We start from the raw sequence: 16370 nt of genomic DNA on the forward strand, positions 1-16370 counted from the left end.
AGATACTAATGAGAAGCAGCAAAGAAGAAAAGAAAATATTTTATTAATTGGTAAAGGTATATTACAGATTAGAAGTGGCTGTGAGTGTTCAAAGAAAGGGGGAATCCATGAAGGCTTGAGCATTCAAGGCATTACAGCAGGGGTTGGAACTTGACTTGAACCTTGCAGGCTGCATAGGGTTTAAACTAGGGAGAGGAAGCACGAGGAACCATATGAGCAAAGCCAAGAGCCAACATGACAGTGGCAGTGGAAAAGAAGGAATTATCATTATAAGGATGGTTTCAAAGGAACAAATAACAGGACTTGGGACCACCTGAATATAAGCAAGGTCCAAAAAATAGGAGAGAGAAGGTACAAAAATGATACCGAGGTCTAGGTTAAAGAGAGTCAATGTGCCATTGATAGAGATGAGGAATTTGAAAGGGGGAGCCAGTTTCCAATAAAAGAAACATTTAATTTTAGACATGTTTTCCTTGAGATGGTATTATTTTGTAGCAAGATATCCGAATAGAAATTTTCAGTATGCAATTAGAGATGAGGGACTAGAGTATGTTGGAAAATACAGAACTAGAGATATATATTTGATGGTCATCAGCATAGAAGTGATTGTGAAAGCTATTAAATATAGATGAACTGTCATAGTTCCCTTAGAAAGAGAAGCAGATGACTAAAAGCTAAATTTTGGAAAAAGGAAAGAGTGTTAGAGGAAAGTGAAAAAATGGGAGAGTATTTGCAAGGGAGTAATCAACAGCATCACAAGCTGCTAAGTCAAGGGAAAAGGTTCTGAAAAGAGGACACTGAATTTGGCAATAAATAAGACAAGATAAACTTGTCTTTCTGAATAAATTTACTGAATATGAGATTATTTTCAGTAAAGTAACAGCATCAAAAGTCAAATTTCAAAAGGTTAAGAAAGGAATGGATATTAGGGAAATGAAAACAGTAGAAAGGAAAGTTCATTTGTCTGGTGATAAATGCAAAGAGAGAATAGCAAAGCTAAGAATTTTTAAAATAATAGAAATATTCCATACATTTGGGGGGATACATCTGTCTATATCCTCTATATATTTGATGTCTAGTAAAAGAATGGCAGCTGGGAAAAGCTCTAGTGCAGCAATGTCTGATGGAGGTAGGAATGTTATTGATATTACATCTAAAAGGCATTTAGACAAGATATGGAAATAGAGCTCTACTTTAAAATATATCATGTCTACTTTGTAAAACTGAAACCTGTATCTGTTTCTTTGTCACACAATAAGAATTTACTCTTTGTGGAATAATGAATTAAATTATTTCTTTTTGACTAGTGGTAAAGTCACTATTTAGCTAAATATGATTTAAATGAAATATATTTCTTGCTCTATTAAATATCTGTTGTGTTATTGATTTCTGAGTTAATATGTAATTGCAAATACGTATTTAATACTAGAGTGTCAATTTCTCAAACATCACATGAAAGTTAACATAAAAATTCATGTACAGGGTATACCATCTTGTTTTTAAGTTTGGCTGTACTCCTGTGTCTGTGTATAGATTTAAAGGGAAAGTTACGGGGCCGGCCCGGTGGCATAAGCAGTTAAGTGCGCATGCTCCACCGTGGCGGCGTTCCATATAAAGTGGAGGAAGGTGGGCATGGATGTTAGCCCAGGGCCAGTCTTCCTCAGCAAAAAAAGAGGAGGATTGGCAGATGTTAGCACAGGACTGATCTTCCTCACAAAAAAAAATAAAAATAAAAAGTAAAGGGAATGTTATTATGAGAATATTATGTTCTCATTACATGTTGTACTGACACATGGAGAAGTAATGAAGTATTTTTTAATGAAGCTGAGGTCTTTTTACAATTGCTAATTAATTTTCTCAACTATTTTAAAATATAGAAGTTGTTTTTTAAAAATACATTTTAAAAATACATTTTAAATCCCATACAAGGTATGGGATATTTATGCATGGATATGTACCTTGCTACTAGCTGCTGAGTATAGAGAGTCTTTGTGTTTAAGACTGACTTGTATCCTTGAAAAAGAGCTGCTAGTATAAATGATGTAAGGAGAATATAATATTCTCACACAGAGTTTAGTAGGACATTGGATTCTTAACATGTCTTTAAAGTGACCCAAAGCCAAAGTGCCATAAATCAGTTGAATCAAACAGTATAGTAGCTTATTATTAAACAAACTTTTATTAAACACCTACTAGCAAAATAAATAAGCTGTAGTTTCTGTTCTCAAGGAGCTTAATGTAGGACAGAAAGAACTTAAGGATCAGCATTTGAATTTTGGTTCCCCCCTTACTAGATATATAACTTTGGGCAAGTCATTTAATTACTTACTTTTTGAAAAAAATTTTTCTCTGAATGTCAGCTTCCTTGGCTATGAAACGGAGATGACAATACCTCTCTTGCAGGGTTGTAAAGTTTAGAAGTAATGTGTTTATCTAGCACAGTATCTAGCCCATGGTAAGTAGATAGTTACTGGTAACTGTTACTTTTGTTGCATTCCTCACAAGGAATTCTCAATAAATGTTAGTGTCCTTTCCTTTTTGCTTGCAGCCCATCATCCACTAACATAAAATTGTAGTCACCATGGTATATCATCTAACATGCAGGAAGCGACCTTTGTTATCCCTACTGAAATCAACAAGTAGGTGAACAAAGGTTTATAAAATTCATTTTGACTTCTTAGTACAGATTTTAGTGGGCATACTTGAAGAGAGTCAAAGATTTCAAGGCTGGGATCTGTTTTCTCAAAATTGATCTTTTTCTCAAAAGCCATTCATAAGGATCAACCTTTGAGTATCTGAATAGTAACTGATCGTAGGTGTCAGACTCTATAGTTCCAAAGGTTATATTAGTTTTTATTAGAAAACTTTTCATATATATATAAAAGTAGAAAGAACAGTACAATCCACTCCCACATACTACCCATCAGCCAGTTCCAACAGTTATCAACTAAAATGGGTTTTACCAGAAATGTTTCAGCCAAAAAGTATGATATTGCCAGCTCTATGTCAGTGTTTCGCTAATTTATTATTTTTTAATCGCATATCGTGGGTCTAGTTAGAATCCTACTTTAACATTTGCTCCTTAAGTTTCTTTTACTAACTATTAATTTGCATTAATAGTCAAAGATTTATTTTCTATAAATATCATAAAATTATTTTTACGATATATTTTTAAATCACAACATCAAAAGAAAAATGCATGGCTTTGTAACTTTTTTTGAAGAAAGGCAAAGGGTTAAATATGCTGGGTAGAATATATTTTGTTCTGTCTTTGTTTTTAAGGTTTGGCTTGAGCAACAAGTTTGATACTGAATTTCCTTCAGTTCTAACAGGGAAGGTAAGTGAGAGTTTGCTTTGAACTTTTCAATTCTAAAAGCTTTGTTTTATGGCTTATTCAGTGTTATGATGAATGCTTTGACTCACCGGTAATGAAGTCTAATAACAAGAGGCCAGGGTTCTTGGAGGCTGTGTTGTTAGTGACTGAAAGCTGTCTCCATGACTACTAGCCTATGACCAGTTATTTTGTTCATTGTCCATTAATGCCAGCCATTATTTACTTATCTGTTCAGTTTTTCCAGTTTTGCCTTTTTTCTCAGCACTGGTAGCTATAATTGTGTTCATTTAGGTCAGTAATTTCTAATGTTTTTAGAGTTAACAAAGTTATCATTGTTTAACTTTGTGTCACTCTATTATTTTTAAAGTGCCCTGTGATATGGTTTGTTATACATCAAAAGAATCAAATTTTTGGTTAGACGTTTTTCTGCCTTTTAGATAGAGTTTCTAAAATTGGACTCACTTCAATAAATTGTTATTGCCTTTCTGTTCCCTGGTTCCTCTACGTTCAGTAGTATCTTCTAGCATTAGGGCTCAGTATTCAAAGAGTTCCTAGGATTCAAAACTATATTTGGAAAATCCTCTTACAACAGTAATGCTAACTTCTAGACCCAAAGGAAAAGGTTCTGACTAAGGCACAAAGTTATTTACACATGTTTGTTACTTGAGGAAATGTAGAAGAAAGAGAAAAGCTATTATATTATAAAATACTCAATAATTTCCAAATGGTTAATAGCTGAATGCTTGGTAGCTGAAATGATAATTTGGGATTAAAAGAACTTAACTTTTTGTATTTTGAAGCCTGTAATTTAGTACCATTCTCTTTAATTTTAGTACTAGAATAATGCTGTTTGTCAGTATAGATTTTGGTCATATTTTAAAATCATTCCATTCTGTAAGGGGTTTTTATGCTATTTTAGTGGTAATTTTTCTCATAATGTTAATGAGAAAAGCAAGGTGCAAATCAGTGTGTATAGTAGGTGTAATAAAGGGGAGAAATAAGCACATTAATAATTGTATAAAGAAATTCTAGAAGGATGCAAATTAAACTAATGGAAGTGATTACCTTGATGAGAGAAGGGGAATGAGATAGATGGAGGCAAGGGTAAGGATAAGACCATTTCCTGAATATCTTTAAGTATTGTTTTGATTATTTTTCCTCTCATTCTAAACTCTTTGAGAATGGGATAAAATACTTCTACTAATATTGGCTCCTTTTTGTCATGATACATTTTCCAGCTGCTTACTCTCCTCAGTTTTGGCCTAATCCCAATCTTCTCCTCAGTCTCATTGGGGAGAGGGAAGGAGAAAAAGACAACAGACCTATTTCTTTTTTCAAGGATCATCGCTGAGATCATAAGAAATTCTATTTAATTTAATCCTGAAAGGGTATTTTATACTTTATTTGCTTCATTTTCCCCCTGAAAAATGTGGGCTAGCTGGAGGTGGTATAGAGTAGCTAAACAAGTTTTGAAGTCAGATCTGGGTTGGAATACAAGATCTGTCACTTACTGGCTTCATGGCTTGGGGCAATCCACTTCTCTGAGCCTTAGTTCTCATGTGAAAAATAGAGATGATGATGGTAGTACCTCATTTCTTGTTATAAGGATTAAATGAGAGAGCATATTTAAAACTCCCAGTATATTGTCAGGTACTTATCAGCTTCCCAATGTAACTTTGTGGTTGCTGTTGACCATTCTTCATCAGTGTATCCCAGTTTCACCCTGATTGTTTTTCCGGTTTTCTCTACTAACCAGTTTTCAATTTTTAATTGCTTTTGCTACTTTTACATTCTTCATCTGAATAATGGTTTATTCTCTAGTCCCACCAATAATTTGTCCTCTTGACTGTTGACCTTTTCTCTCTCTCATGAGGTATAATGTCAAATCATTCCATATAATAATAAGCAGGTGGAGATAGTCCCTGGATAAGTTAACATTAGAAAATATATGGCCATTTAACTTTTTAGGATACAAAGAGCCCTTTGGTGTGAGATTTTGGCCTCACTCTCTAGTATGTTCTACCTTCCTATCCTGATCATTTTAATTTACTAATTGAAACAGCAGTTCAGACTTAGATTTGTTTTATATGAATGAATCATAAATGTTTTCTTCAAATGAAAAAAAATAACTATGGAAAAATCTCTTGAATAATAATGTATTTGTGGAAATATGACAAATTCAATATTAAAATTAAAGAGTATGTGAACTGAAACATCTCCAATGGAAAACTTGTTCTTTATGTTTCCTTTGATGCTGCTGCATGTGTTATCTGGGCAGTTACATCCAGCTTTATTATTGGTTTAGTTAAAAAAAGTTTGAATTGCAAGTCCAAGAGATTCTAGAAAGTGAATAATCAAAAAAATATGTCAGAAATAGAGTTCCCAGGCATAAGAATTATCCATCTTTGAAACTGACCAGTTTATGTGCTCGAGGAATCTGCAGAATATTTCTTCACATTTCTTAATTTTTTCCAAGTCTTCTAAAACTAAAAACTCCACCAGCCCAAAAGAAAGAAAATAGTTTTTTTAAACTAGAGGAATAAGAATGTTAAGCTGCTTTTGGTATGCATTCACACAATGTAAATGATCTGGATATGAGCTGTTCTATACATACTTTTCAGGTGTCTGTTTTTGTAGCACATATCGTAATGATTGGATATTTATTCTAGTGTGCATTATTTAAAGTGCACAATATTTCTCATATGTCGGATAAGGCATAAATGATACTGTGATGTTTTTCTTAGTTTAGTGTTTGGTGATGGAAAAAAATTAAAAGAAATTCTGAAAGTCTGATTTTTAAAAGTCACATAGTGGTAACATTAGCTTTATTTATTTTCTCTTTAATGAGATAATTTTTCTGCTGTAAGCACTGTTTCATTTGTATAGGATATTTTGGATTATCAAAATGCTTCTCTGATAACTGGGGGAAAGAGGCAAAAAGAATTTACATGAACTGGGAAAAAAATCTAAAAAAAAAGATCTGAATTCCAGACTTAGCAACCTTTGTATAAAAATACTTAAAAATGAATAAATGCAGTAGCTAAAATAGAAAAATAAATCTACCTTTTACAAAATCAGTCAGCATGAATGAGATTCTAAATAGCTTTTATGCCTAAACTAAGCAAAATTACACAGAAAAATGAATTCTGGAAACCTACAAAGCCATTTTGACAAGCTCTGTGGCTCAATACTAATTTTGTGCTTCTTATGTCCTAATGTTTTTAATACAAATAAAAAATTTATCTTTTATATTAAGTGCAGAAAAGATTGTTTCCCCATTTCACTAAAGATAAGTCCTCTGTCATGATGAGACATATTACGCAGGTGTATACACACAGATTCTGGTGACCAGAAAATGAAAGAACCAAAGAACTTTAGAGAAGAAATAAAAGCTTCCAGCCCTCAGCTTGAAACAATTAAATGGTGTTATGGGGAGATTAGTGTGCAATGTTAGGAACCATAGGTCATAAAATCGACCTTTACTATCGTGAATCCAGTATGACAAGTGATTGATAGGGTTGTGTTCCCCAAAATTGAAGGAAGCAAATCAGTCCTGCTGGGTTTTGCTTAGATTTTCTTCTGTTTGCTGTCTCTTGCATCCTGTTATAAAATATTATGACCCTTTCTCCCACCTTTATGATGTGGTTTTCTTTCTTCTTTCCAAGAAATTCAAAAGGAATTAAATGTTTCTTTACAACCTACCATTCAGCTAGAAAGGAAAGAGCTTCCATCTAACCTTCATTACTAGAGATACTCAATTATATGGAAGTAAATGAGTGAAATGTTATTAACTCTGATTCCACACAGTCAACTAAACATTTCTTTCACATTGTTTAAAATCAGGAGTTAACCAGTTCTCATTTCCTATGCCTTTATCTCTGCTTTATGACTTTTACTGTTATTCAAATACAGGTTTTTTTTCAAAGACAATCCTGGCCTCCTTTTGAAGTCAAACTGTAGATTTTAGTTTATTGTTTTGAAATTCTAGTGAAAGTTTTCTTTTCAATATATTTATCTTATGACTTCAAAAATTTGAATTCTCATTTTTTAGTAACTTGAATATTTTAGTTTTTAATTTACCCACGGTAAAGAGAGTACAAATTGAGACTTATGTGTTAAAAGTGGAAAGTTATTGGCAGGGAAGAAGGAAAATTGCCACATTTTAGAAATGTTTTTAATTTATTTTCAGAAACATGTAATGAAAGACAAATTTTATATACCTTGGCATATAATTTATTTTATTCACAATGTTTTAAACAAAAAGCAGCTTTTACTTTTTGGACTGATTTCATTTCTGGCTTTAGCCTCACTCTTTACTTTTATTCTGTTTTCGTCTGTGCTTATACACCTTTAAATAAAAATTTTACTTTTTAAATAAAAATTTAAATTCTAATTACCAGCACTTAAACTTGTAAATGGACATATTTAATAAGTTTATGATTTATATGAGTTTTTATCAAAATTTTCCATATTTAAAACTGTGTTAGTGTTTCTGGATACATAATTTAAAAAGAATTGATAGTAATGTTGTATTACAGATTAGAGCTAAATATATTTTCACTATTTTAACTTCTGTTTGGTTGCTCAGTGATTCACTAGGAAAAAAGAAGTTGAATATCACTGAGAGGTAAATCTTAGTATAGCAACTTGGTACCTTATTTTTTAAAAGAACATGTTTTTTTCTCTAAAGAATTGGAGAACTGAAGAGCATTGACTTTGCATTCAAAATGTAGCAGATTATCCTTTTGTTTATAATAGCATGTGTAGCAAAGCTGTGGAGTATTAATAATTAGCCTGATCAAACCCCTTGCCTTCAGGTGAGACTACATGCAAAAGAGAGCTTTGCTTTTCTTTCTCCAAATCTTGTCAGAGATATGATTCACTGACTTCCTTTTTTAAAGCATTCCAGTCAGGAGGTTCTGTCTGAAGTATATTTCCTATTCCCTGTGAGGTATATAAAACAAAGATTATTTTTCTCATTTTATAGATGGAAAACTGCAAGTCAGAAAAATTAAGTGAATTTGCCTAGGACTTTTCAATAGCTAATAAGTAACTAGAATCCAGATCTTGATTTATTGTCTAATGTGCTTATTAGCCTGTTAGTGTTTTCTATTTTCAGTTATAAAGCATGGTTATCTGAATTTATTTTCATATTTACCCCAGAAATGTGTTCACTTAATTGGAAATATTTTTTTTGTGTGTGTGAGGAAGATCAGCCCTGAGCTAACATCCATGCCAATCCTCCTCTTTTTGCTGAGGAATACTGGCCCTGGGCTAACATCTGTGCCCATCTTCCTCCACTTTATATGGGACGCCGCCCCAGCATGGCCCGACAAGCGGTGCATTGGTGCGTGCCCGGGATCGAACCCGGGCCGCCTGCAGCAGAGTGCGTGCACTTAACCGCTAAGCCACGGGCTGGCCCTTAATTGGAAATCTTTTTACTTAGTGATTGTCTTTAGGTCATATTGCTGACAACCTAGATGGAGAATGAAATTAGTTAACTTTCTCTGTGTAAATAACAATTTTGAGCCTGACAGTTTCACAACTGTTGTTGGTTAACATATTAGGAAGAAAATCAAGCTTATGGGTTAAGCAAATAACCTTATTGAGTGGCATGAACTATTCTAATAAAGCTAATATAATACTTAATGTTTTAATCATGATGGTGCTGAATTCTGTGGTCATGTATCTTTCTAACATCTGCTAATAGGTATATGTTTTGTAGTGTTGATTCTAAGACTTGTCTATTAAAAGACACGAAAATGTAGTAAATTGAGTCCTCTAGTACAGTTTTTACTTAGAGTTGTAAAGCTCTATATTTTTGATGCCAAACTTGTTAATGGGGTTTTTTATTTTATAGCAGCTTCTTTTTTCTAACAATTTCATAATTTTTGCTTGCACAGCCAGATGCTGAAATTTTTTTCCCATAGATTTTATAGTCTGACAGCTTTCTAAATGAAAGGGAATCAGTTTTGTGATCCAGAAATGTGATTTCCTTGAAAGCAAACTATTTTTAGTATACCTTTGAATTGTATAACCTTCAAGCAGAATTTTCAATATAAATCTAATTATGCCTGTCATGCTCTTGCCTTTGAACTGACTTTGTCATTGTTTACAGCAAGGCACAAGCAGCCACTTCCAGGAGTGGAGGTAGTAATTAAAATATTAAATTTGTATATTTAAGGACCTTTCACTTTCAAAATTTATGGCAGTTATGATCCCATTTTATGCTGAATATTAACACCATTTTTTGAATGTAATCACTCCTCGCTGTCCTTTGTTAGCTTTTCCCAACAAACAATGGCAAGTATTAAAACTGTTATGTTGCAACTTTGCCAGGGAGAAAAGGTTTGAGAGTTGCCTTTCTAAAAGTAATCCAGGAATATTGCCAAGGTCTAATTTTAATTCAGATTCCTCTGGTAGTATTTAGGTTTTTATTGTTATACTATGCTTCTAGTCTTACTCAACTTTTAGAGTGGCTGGAGACTATAAATAATGTTGCCTTAATAATGAGAATATTTGGTAAGAAAACTGCTGATGGGTATTCTTTAGCACCAATTTTATTGTTGTCATTTTATTGTTCGTAATTTCAGAAGATTGTTTTCAAACGTCAGAATAAGTTATATAAACACAAAATTATATTGTTTTGCTTTCTAATATCATCCAAGAGTATGTAATACTATTTATAGGGGAAGATAGGGAGAAAATATAGTTAGACGTGTAATTCCTTAAAATATTTGTAATAAGAAACATTTTCTTTAGATTTAGAGATAAATAGTGAAAAGTTGCCCACAAACTGTTAAAGATTGTGCCCTTGTTGTAGGTGGCCCCAGAAGAATTTAAGACCAGCATTGGCCGTGTAAATGCATGTTTGAAAAAAGCTCTCCCAGTCAATGTGAAATGGCTGCTGTGTGGTTGTCTCTGCTGCTGTTGCACACTGGGTTGCAGCCTGTGGCCTGTTATTTGTCTCAACAAAAGAGTGAGTAACCGTTTTATTGTATAATAATAATAAGAGCTAACATTTATTGAACACTTGCTATGTGCTAAGTACTTTACATGATTTATTTAATTCTCATAACAATGCTATCCTCATTCTAGAGATAAAGAAACTCAGGGACAGAGAGATTAAGTCATTTGTCCAATCCTTATCAACACTTTATCACTTAGTATGGGTTCTCATCATTTTAAATGAGTGCAGTGAAGGGGAGTACTTAAAAGTAAATATAAATGTAACTGGACTACTTATTCTTTTTACAAAACCCAAAGCTGTGATTTAAAGTATTTCTAAGCTACAGGTATATAGGAGAGCTTCTTCTGACCTGAAGAAAGGCGGAAGTGAGAGTAACTTACAAAGTTGAGGGAGTGGGAATCCTGCTTACTTTTGAACATGTTGAAACAACATTCTAATATGACATTACTAGTTATGTCATGGATTTAAGACTACTATCTTAATCTCATCTTCTTTAAAATTGTATTTCAGTCTTTGGAATGTTTTCTTTTCTGAATGGGAAGATATCTTTAAACTTTTTCATTGAAGCCAATGAGGAAAATTAGTTCATTTTACCTAAAGTTCTTTTCCCTGTACCACATTGATGACTTCATTTAAACTTTTAAATAATAATTTGCCTACTGAACCATATTCAAAATCACAGCACCTTGTGGAGGTATAATTAGTGATGCAGTTGTTTCATAAAGGCCAAAAATATTCCCAAGAAGTGCTCATTGTTTTTTTCTTCTCCATCTTTCTCCTGCCCTCCTTAATGTCTACTACAAAAAGACAGATGATAAAATACTACTACCCCTATGACTTTTTGAATGGAAAAGTTAAACATTTTATTGATCCCATAGGTGTAAATACCAGTAGGTCAGAGCTTTACTTTAAATAGAGCTTAGTTTATTGTTTGTCAAAGCATGTACAATATTCTCAAATGGCTTTATGTAAGTTAAAAAAAATTGACAGCATAAATTTCTTTCCATAATTGTTATATCTTAGTTTCAAAAGTTACAAATGAATTGCTCATATCAATCCCCGTTATGTTTAAAGCCTCAATGTGAGTTAATTATGATTTGGATTTTTTCATCACACAAATACAGCCAATTTCAATTACTTAAGAACAGATTTTTTGGTTTTAATATTATCCAGGTATATCTTTTTTTCTGTTGACTTGTTTACTCTTTGCCTATTAATTAATACCTTCACCACAGGGCCTGAAATAGAGAGATGCAATTTTTTTCAATCATGTGATTTTGCTATGAGCATTTCTGATAGAATATTCAATAGAAAATGAGATTAATACTAATGCTGTGATTTCTCCCTGTCTCTCATTACTTTGGTTAATTAAAGAGTTCATATTGAAGTTGAGGTATCAGTGTATTCTTAGATCACTAATCTGTCAATTAAAGGAAGTTTATTTAGTACAGATTTGCAAACTGTTGTCCTGTGGGCCAAATCCAGCCCATTCTGTTTTTTAAACATTTGAATCAATTGCCAACATTTAAAAATTGGAATATTTAAAATAAAATTTGAGATATCCAGTCTCTCTTGTAAAATCTGAGTATCTATCAGTATTGATACACATGCCTATATTTCAGCAATTGGCCCTAGCTGCGTGATGGCTGCCCACTTTAAATAGGACATGCAGTCTCTGGTTCACCACAAAACCACCAGCATTTACATTATCTGCTTTGCTGTGTACACTTTATAGTTATGGCCCTCGATTTTGTACATACTATGTTGTTACACTAGACAATGAAACACTAAGCACATGCTGGTAACCTTTTGCAAGACACTGTCCTTTCTGGAGCCTCAGTTTCCTCACCTATAAAATCAGGATAATATTACTTTTAAGGTGATTGTAATGATGAAGAGATTTAAGGTGCCTCACTGCTTTTTTGTCCACATGGAGAAATAAAAAATAAAATACAATTTAAGAATTTTTGTGCCTTCACTATTGCTTCTTAATCTGTAAACTAAATTGTGTAGATTATAATAGCTTAAGGGGAAAGATGATTAGCATTCATACAGCCCAAATCCCTTCGTTTACAGGTGTAGAAACTGAGATCCAGAGAGGTGAAGGTACTTTTCCCAGTGTCACACAGTAAGTGGCACAACCAGAAAAATAACCCTTTTTTTTATTTTGTTTTTGTCTCTTGTAACACTGTGTTCTCTTGACTACCTCATGTTTCTTAGGTCAAATTTTTTATTCCTGAGACAAGAAACATTAGGATAAGGGGTATGATAAACAGTCAGCCCACTGAGTTTTGATTCTTTAGCAGGGGTTCTTAAAGGGCCAAATAGTAAATACTTTGTTTTGTGGGCCATAGGTCTCTGTTGTAGCTACTCAACTCTGCTGTTTTAGTGTGAAAGCAGCCATAAACCGTATGTAAATGAGTGAGCGTTGCTGTGTTCCAATAAAACTTTATTTACAAAAACAGGCAGCTGGCCAGATTTGGTCCATGGGCTATAGTTTGCCATCCTGCTCTAGCCATCTCTAACGGGATATCTGGATTTATGGAAGTCATGTCTGTGTTTATACACAAAATAAAATGGAAATAATATAATTACTCTTCCCTATGTCACAAGGTTGCTATGTAAACTGATGATTGTAAAATGTTTTCAAGAAAAGAACTTCAAAGTAAACAGTCTGCCTTATGAACTATTTTTTTTTTAGCCAGTTTACTTCATGGACATTTTTTCTAGCAAATTAGATGAAAGAAAAGAAATACAGATCAGGGTGTCCTGAGCTCCTCCTAGTCTCTCTTGACTCCGGTAGGATTCTATGGCTGCATGATATATTAAATGAAGATTTTCATTTACCTGTTTTTCCATTTACCACTGAAACAACTGTGATATATTATAGTCAATTTTCAGGCCTAGTCATACCACTGTCGATGCAAATAATCACTATCATTCTATAGTAAAGGAAAGAAGAGAGTTTTATTCAAGCCAAACTGAGAAGTATAGCCCATGAGTCATAGCCTTCACAAGGGAAGAAAATGCTCCAGAGAAGAGTTTTCAGCACAGTTATGTACCATTTCAAAGCAAAGATACATATATCAAGCATGGCAGAGGTACATTCCTTCAAGGGTTCAAGGAGCTGTTCATTACAGATTAGCACGTATACAGCAGGTCAACATGACTCTGGAATCATGGGAAGGGAGTCTTATCTTCAAAGAGTACAGGCATCATAAGAAGGGAGGCATTAATCCTTACTTTAAAGAGTACATTCTTTACTTTAGGGTAATGACTAAAGCAAATGTACAATGTATGTTTGACAGGCCGTCTAAGTCAGGCTTCTCTGGTTCAAGTAAATTCAGGCCAAATGAAGTTCAAACCAGAATGCATTTCCCATATACTTTAATATATAAAAATTTCTTTTATCATTTTCCCCTTTTGATCAATAATCTTTCAATAGAAAGCATTGATGATCAAAGTAGTGTCCCTCGATGCCAAGGTGGTTGCTTCCTGCCCTGGGTCCGTCATGTTCCTCAGAGCTGGGATTTATTTTAATTGACCTGCCCAGTTATCCACGTTGGGAGGAAGTAGCTGAATGTAATTGCTAGTCTTAGAGGTACATGCTGATGAGGGAAGTATTTTTATAGGTTATATATAAATTTTCAATTAAGTTAAATTGTCATGAAAACATTGTACGTGTGCTTTTATATGACCTTTTGTGATCACATTGTTTATAACATTCGTAGAACAGATATAGTGACAATAAGAAGCCAATCAATAATATTTGAAATAGTCAATGAGGAGTAAGCACAGGTTTAAAGAGACAAGAGAAGAAGCCAAAAAATCCGTTACAGGTATTTTGGTAATTTTGCACTAATTTAAGTATAGGTTTGCCTCCTTAACCATCGTTGTGTGTACTTTATGATAAGTTTGGGCAGACTTGTTTAACATAGTAATAAGATCTGCAGTTGCTACTTGCAGTGATTTTTCAGGCCAGTTAGATTCCATTGAAATTATATCTTGTAGTGTATGTAGTTCTACTTCCCAAAACATTTGATCATTAATTTCAACATTAGTATAAGTCTTATTAACTTCAGGCAATTCTACTTGACTAGTAAAGCCAGTATTACACCATATAATGGTAACATTATAATAAAAAGTACTTTGATTACAATACAGGTCACAAAGTATGACAGAGGTATTTTGTAAACCTTCCTAACAAAAGTTCCCTTTACCCATATACTATATATTCGTTTGCATGGGTGTGGTTGTTATAGACCAAGGAGAAGTAAATTTAGGGTTCCATTGCTGTTCAGGGCACAGTCATACACCTTGTTAGAATTCGCAAATTTGAGTGGATATAGGGATCCAGTAAGAATTATTTGATAATAAAGCCCATCTTTCCCCAACAGGGAGAATTCTGGTAGAATTTAAAATGGCCCCTATTCCTACTAATTGAACAACATCATAGGTGTAGTTTGTTGTAAGTTTGGGTACTAAAGCTGTGATTGAACACTTATGTGAATTGCAGGATCCTTGAACAAATTTTCATAAGTTAGGGGGGCTACATAATTTCCAAAGATGTATGTTTTGGGCTTTTGCCATGAGCAAAGAAGCCAATGGCCCATTGCTACTTCAAATTCCATTTGAATTAGCATGTCTAAAGGTCCTTGTTGAGTTAAAGTATGTGCTTTTCCTGTTGTTAGGTATGGGCATTTTCTGTTGTAATACGTTCACTTTGTTCTAACCATTTTATTAATGCTAAATTATCAGCCCAAGCAGATTCCCATCCTTTACCTTCTTCTTGGAAAAATAGTCTTTCTAATTTACCTTTTTGTATGAGAATGTTTTTTTCTTCTGAATGTCTTTCTTCATTAAAGGCAAATTCAGCCTGTGCAAGAATACCTAACCCTCATCCTATAGCTCGTAAAGCTCGCTTTTCTCTTTGGGGCCAATGCTGATTGATCCACCAAATGTGTTGTTGCCATTTTAGGCTAACTGCTTTGGTATAATTAGGATAAAGGTGTTGGACCCAAAAATGTTGGATTCCCCAGACTAATGTTAAAAGGGTAGTAGTAACACTTGAGTATAACTTTGTTTGGGTATGCCATAGGGCTATCCATAGTCTTCCTGGTCTTACAGTAAGATTAAATTTAGGAGGGGCAGGATAGACAAGTGAGTCCAATATTGTCCAAAGTAGCAGGTGTAATAAAATGGAGGAAAAGTAAGATACAGGCCTGGTCCTGAGTCTTGAGAGGAGCTGTCTGCCTCAGATGTTGGCAGCTTCTCTTCCTAGTCAGTTTGATTCGGAGATCTCCAGTGTTTGTACAGGACCAGATTTCAAGTGGAAACTTCTTTAGCTATGAGATGTATCTCCAGGGTTAAATGCCTTTTAGTTCTGCAGTAGTGTCAGTGGTTAAAAGCACTTGGTAACTCATACACAGCTGGTGGGAATGCAAATTGGTGCAGCCTCTATGGAAAACGGTATGGAGATTCCTCAAAGAATTAAAAATAGAGATGCCCTATGATCCAGCCATCCCACTACTGGGAATCTATCCAACGAACCTGAAATCAACAATCCAAAGAGGCTTAGGCACCCCTATGTTCATTGCAGCATTATTCACCATAGCCAAGAAGTGGAAGCAACCTAAGTGTCCCTCGACTGACGATTGGATTAAGAAAATGTGGTATATATATACAATGGAATACTACTCAGCCATAAAAAAGACAAAATCGTCCCATTTGCAACAACATGGACGGGCCTGGAGCGTATTATGCTAAGTGAAATAAGCCAGAAAGAGAAAGACAAACACTGTATGATCTCACTCATATGTGGAATATAAACCAACACATGGACAGAGAAAACTGGACTGTGGTTACCAGGGGCAGTGGGGGTGCGGGGTGGGCACAAGGGGTGAAGGGAGTCATATATATGGTGATGGACAAACAAAAATGTACAACCCAAAATTTCACAATGTTAGAAACCATTAAAACATCAATAAAAAAATTTTAAAAAAAAAGCACTTGGTAAGATCCTTTCCAATGGGTCTTGAGGGCTGTCTCCTCTGATGTTGCTTCCAA

At 34.0% G+C, this 16370-nt stretch overlaps 1 protein-coding gene across 1 annotated transcript in view; it reads left to right on the top strand.

Annotated features, from left to right (window-relative positions):
- CHIC1 (cysteine rich hydrophobic domain 1) overlaps positions 1-16370 on the top strand; it is a 50708-nt gene that overhangs the window by 14682 nt on the left and 19656 nt on the right. Inside the window, exons 2-3 of the mRNA XM_058536197.1 lie at positions 3283-3337; positions 10158-10313. Of these exons, the coding sequence (XP_058392180.1) occupies positions 3283-3337; positions 10158-10313 (211 nt within the window). The remainder of the gene's footprint in view (positions 1-3282; positions 3338-10157; positions 10314-16370) is intronic.

This window comes from Diceros bicornis, chromosome X (genome assembly GCF_020826845.1).
Source record: "Diceros bicornis minor isolate mBicDic1 chromosome X, mDicBic1.mat.cur, whole genome shotgun sequence".
NCBI classification, from domain to species: Eukaryota; Metazoa; Chordata; class Mammalia; order Perissodactyla; family Rhinocerotidae; genus Diceros; species Diceros bicornis.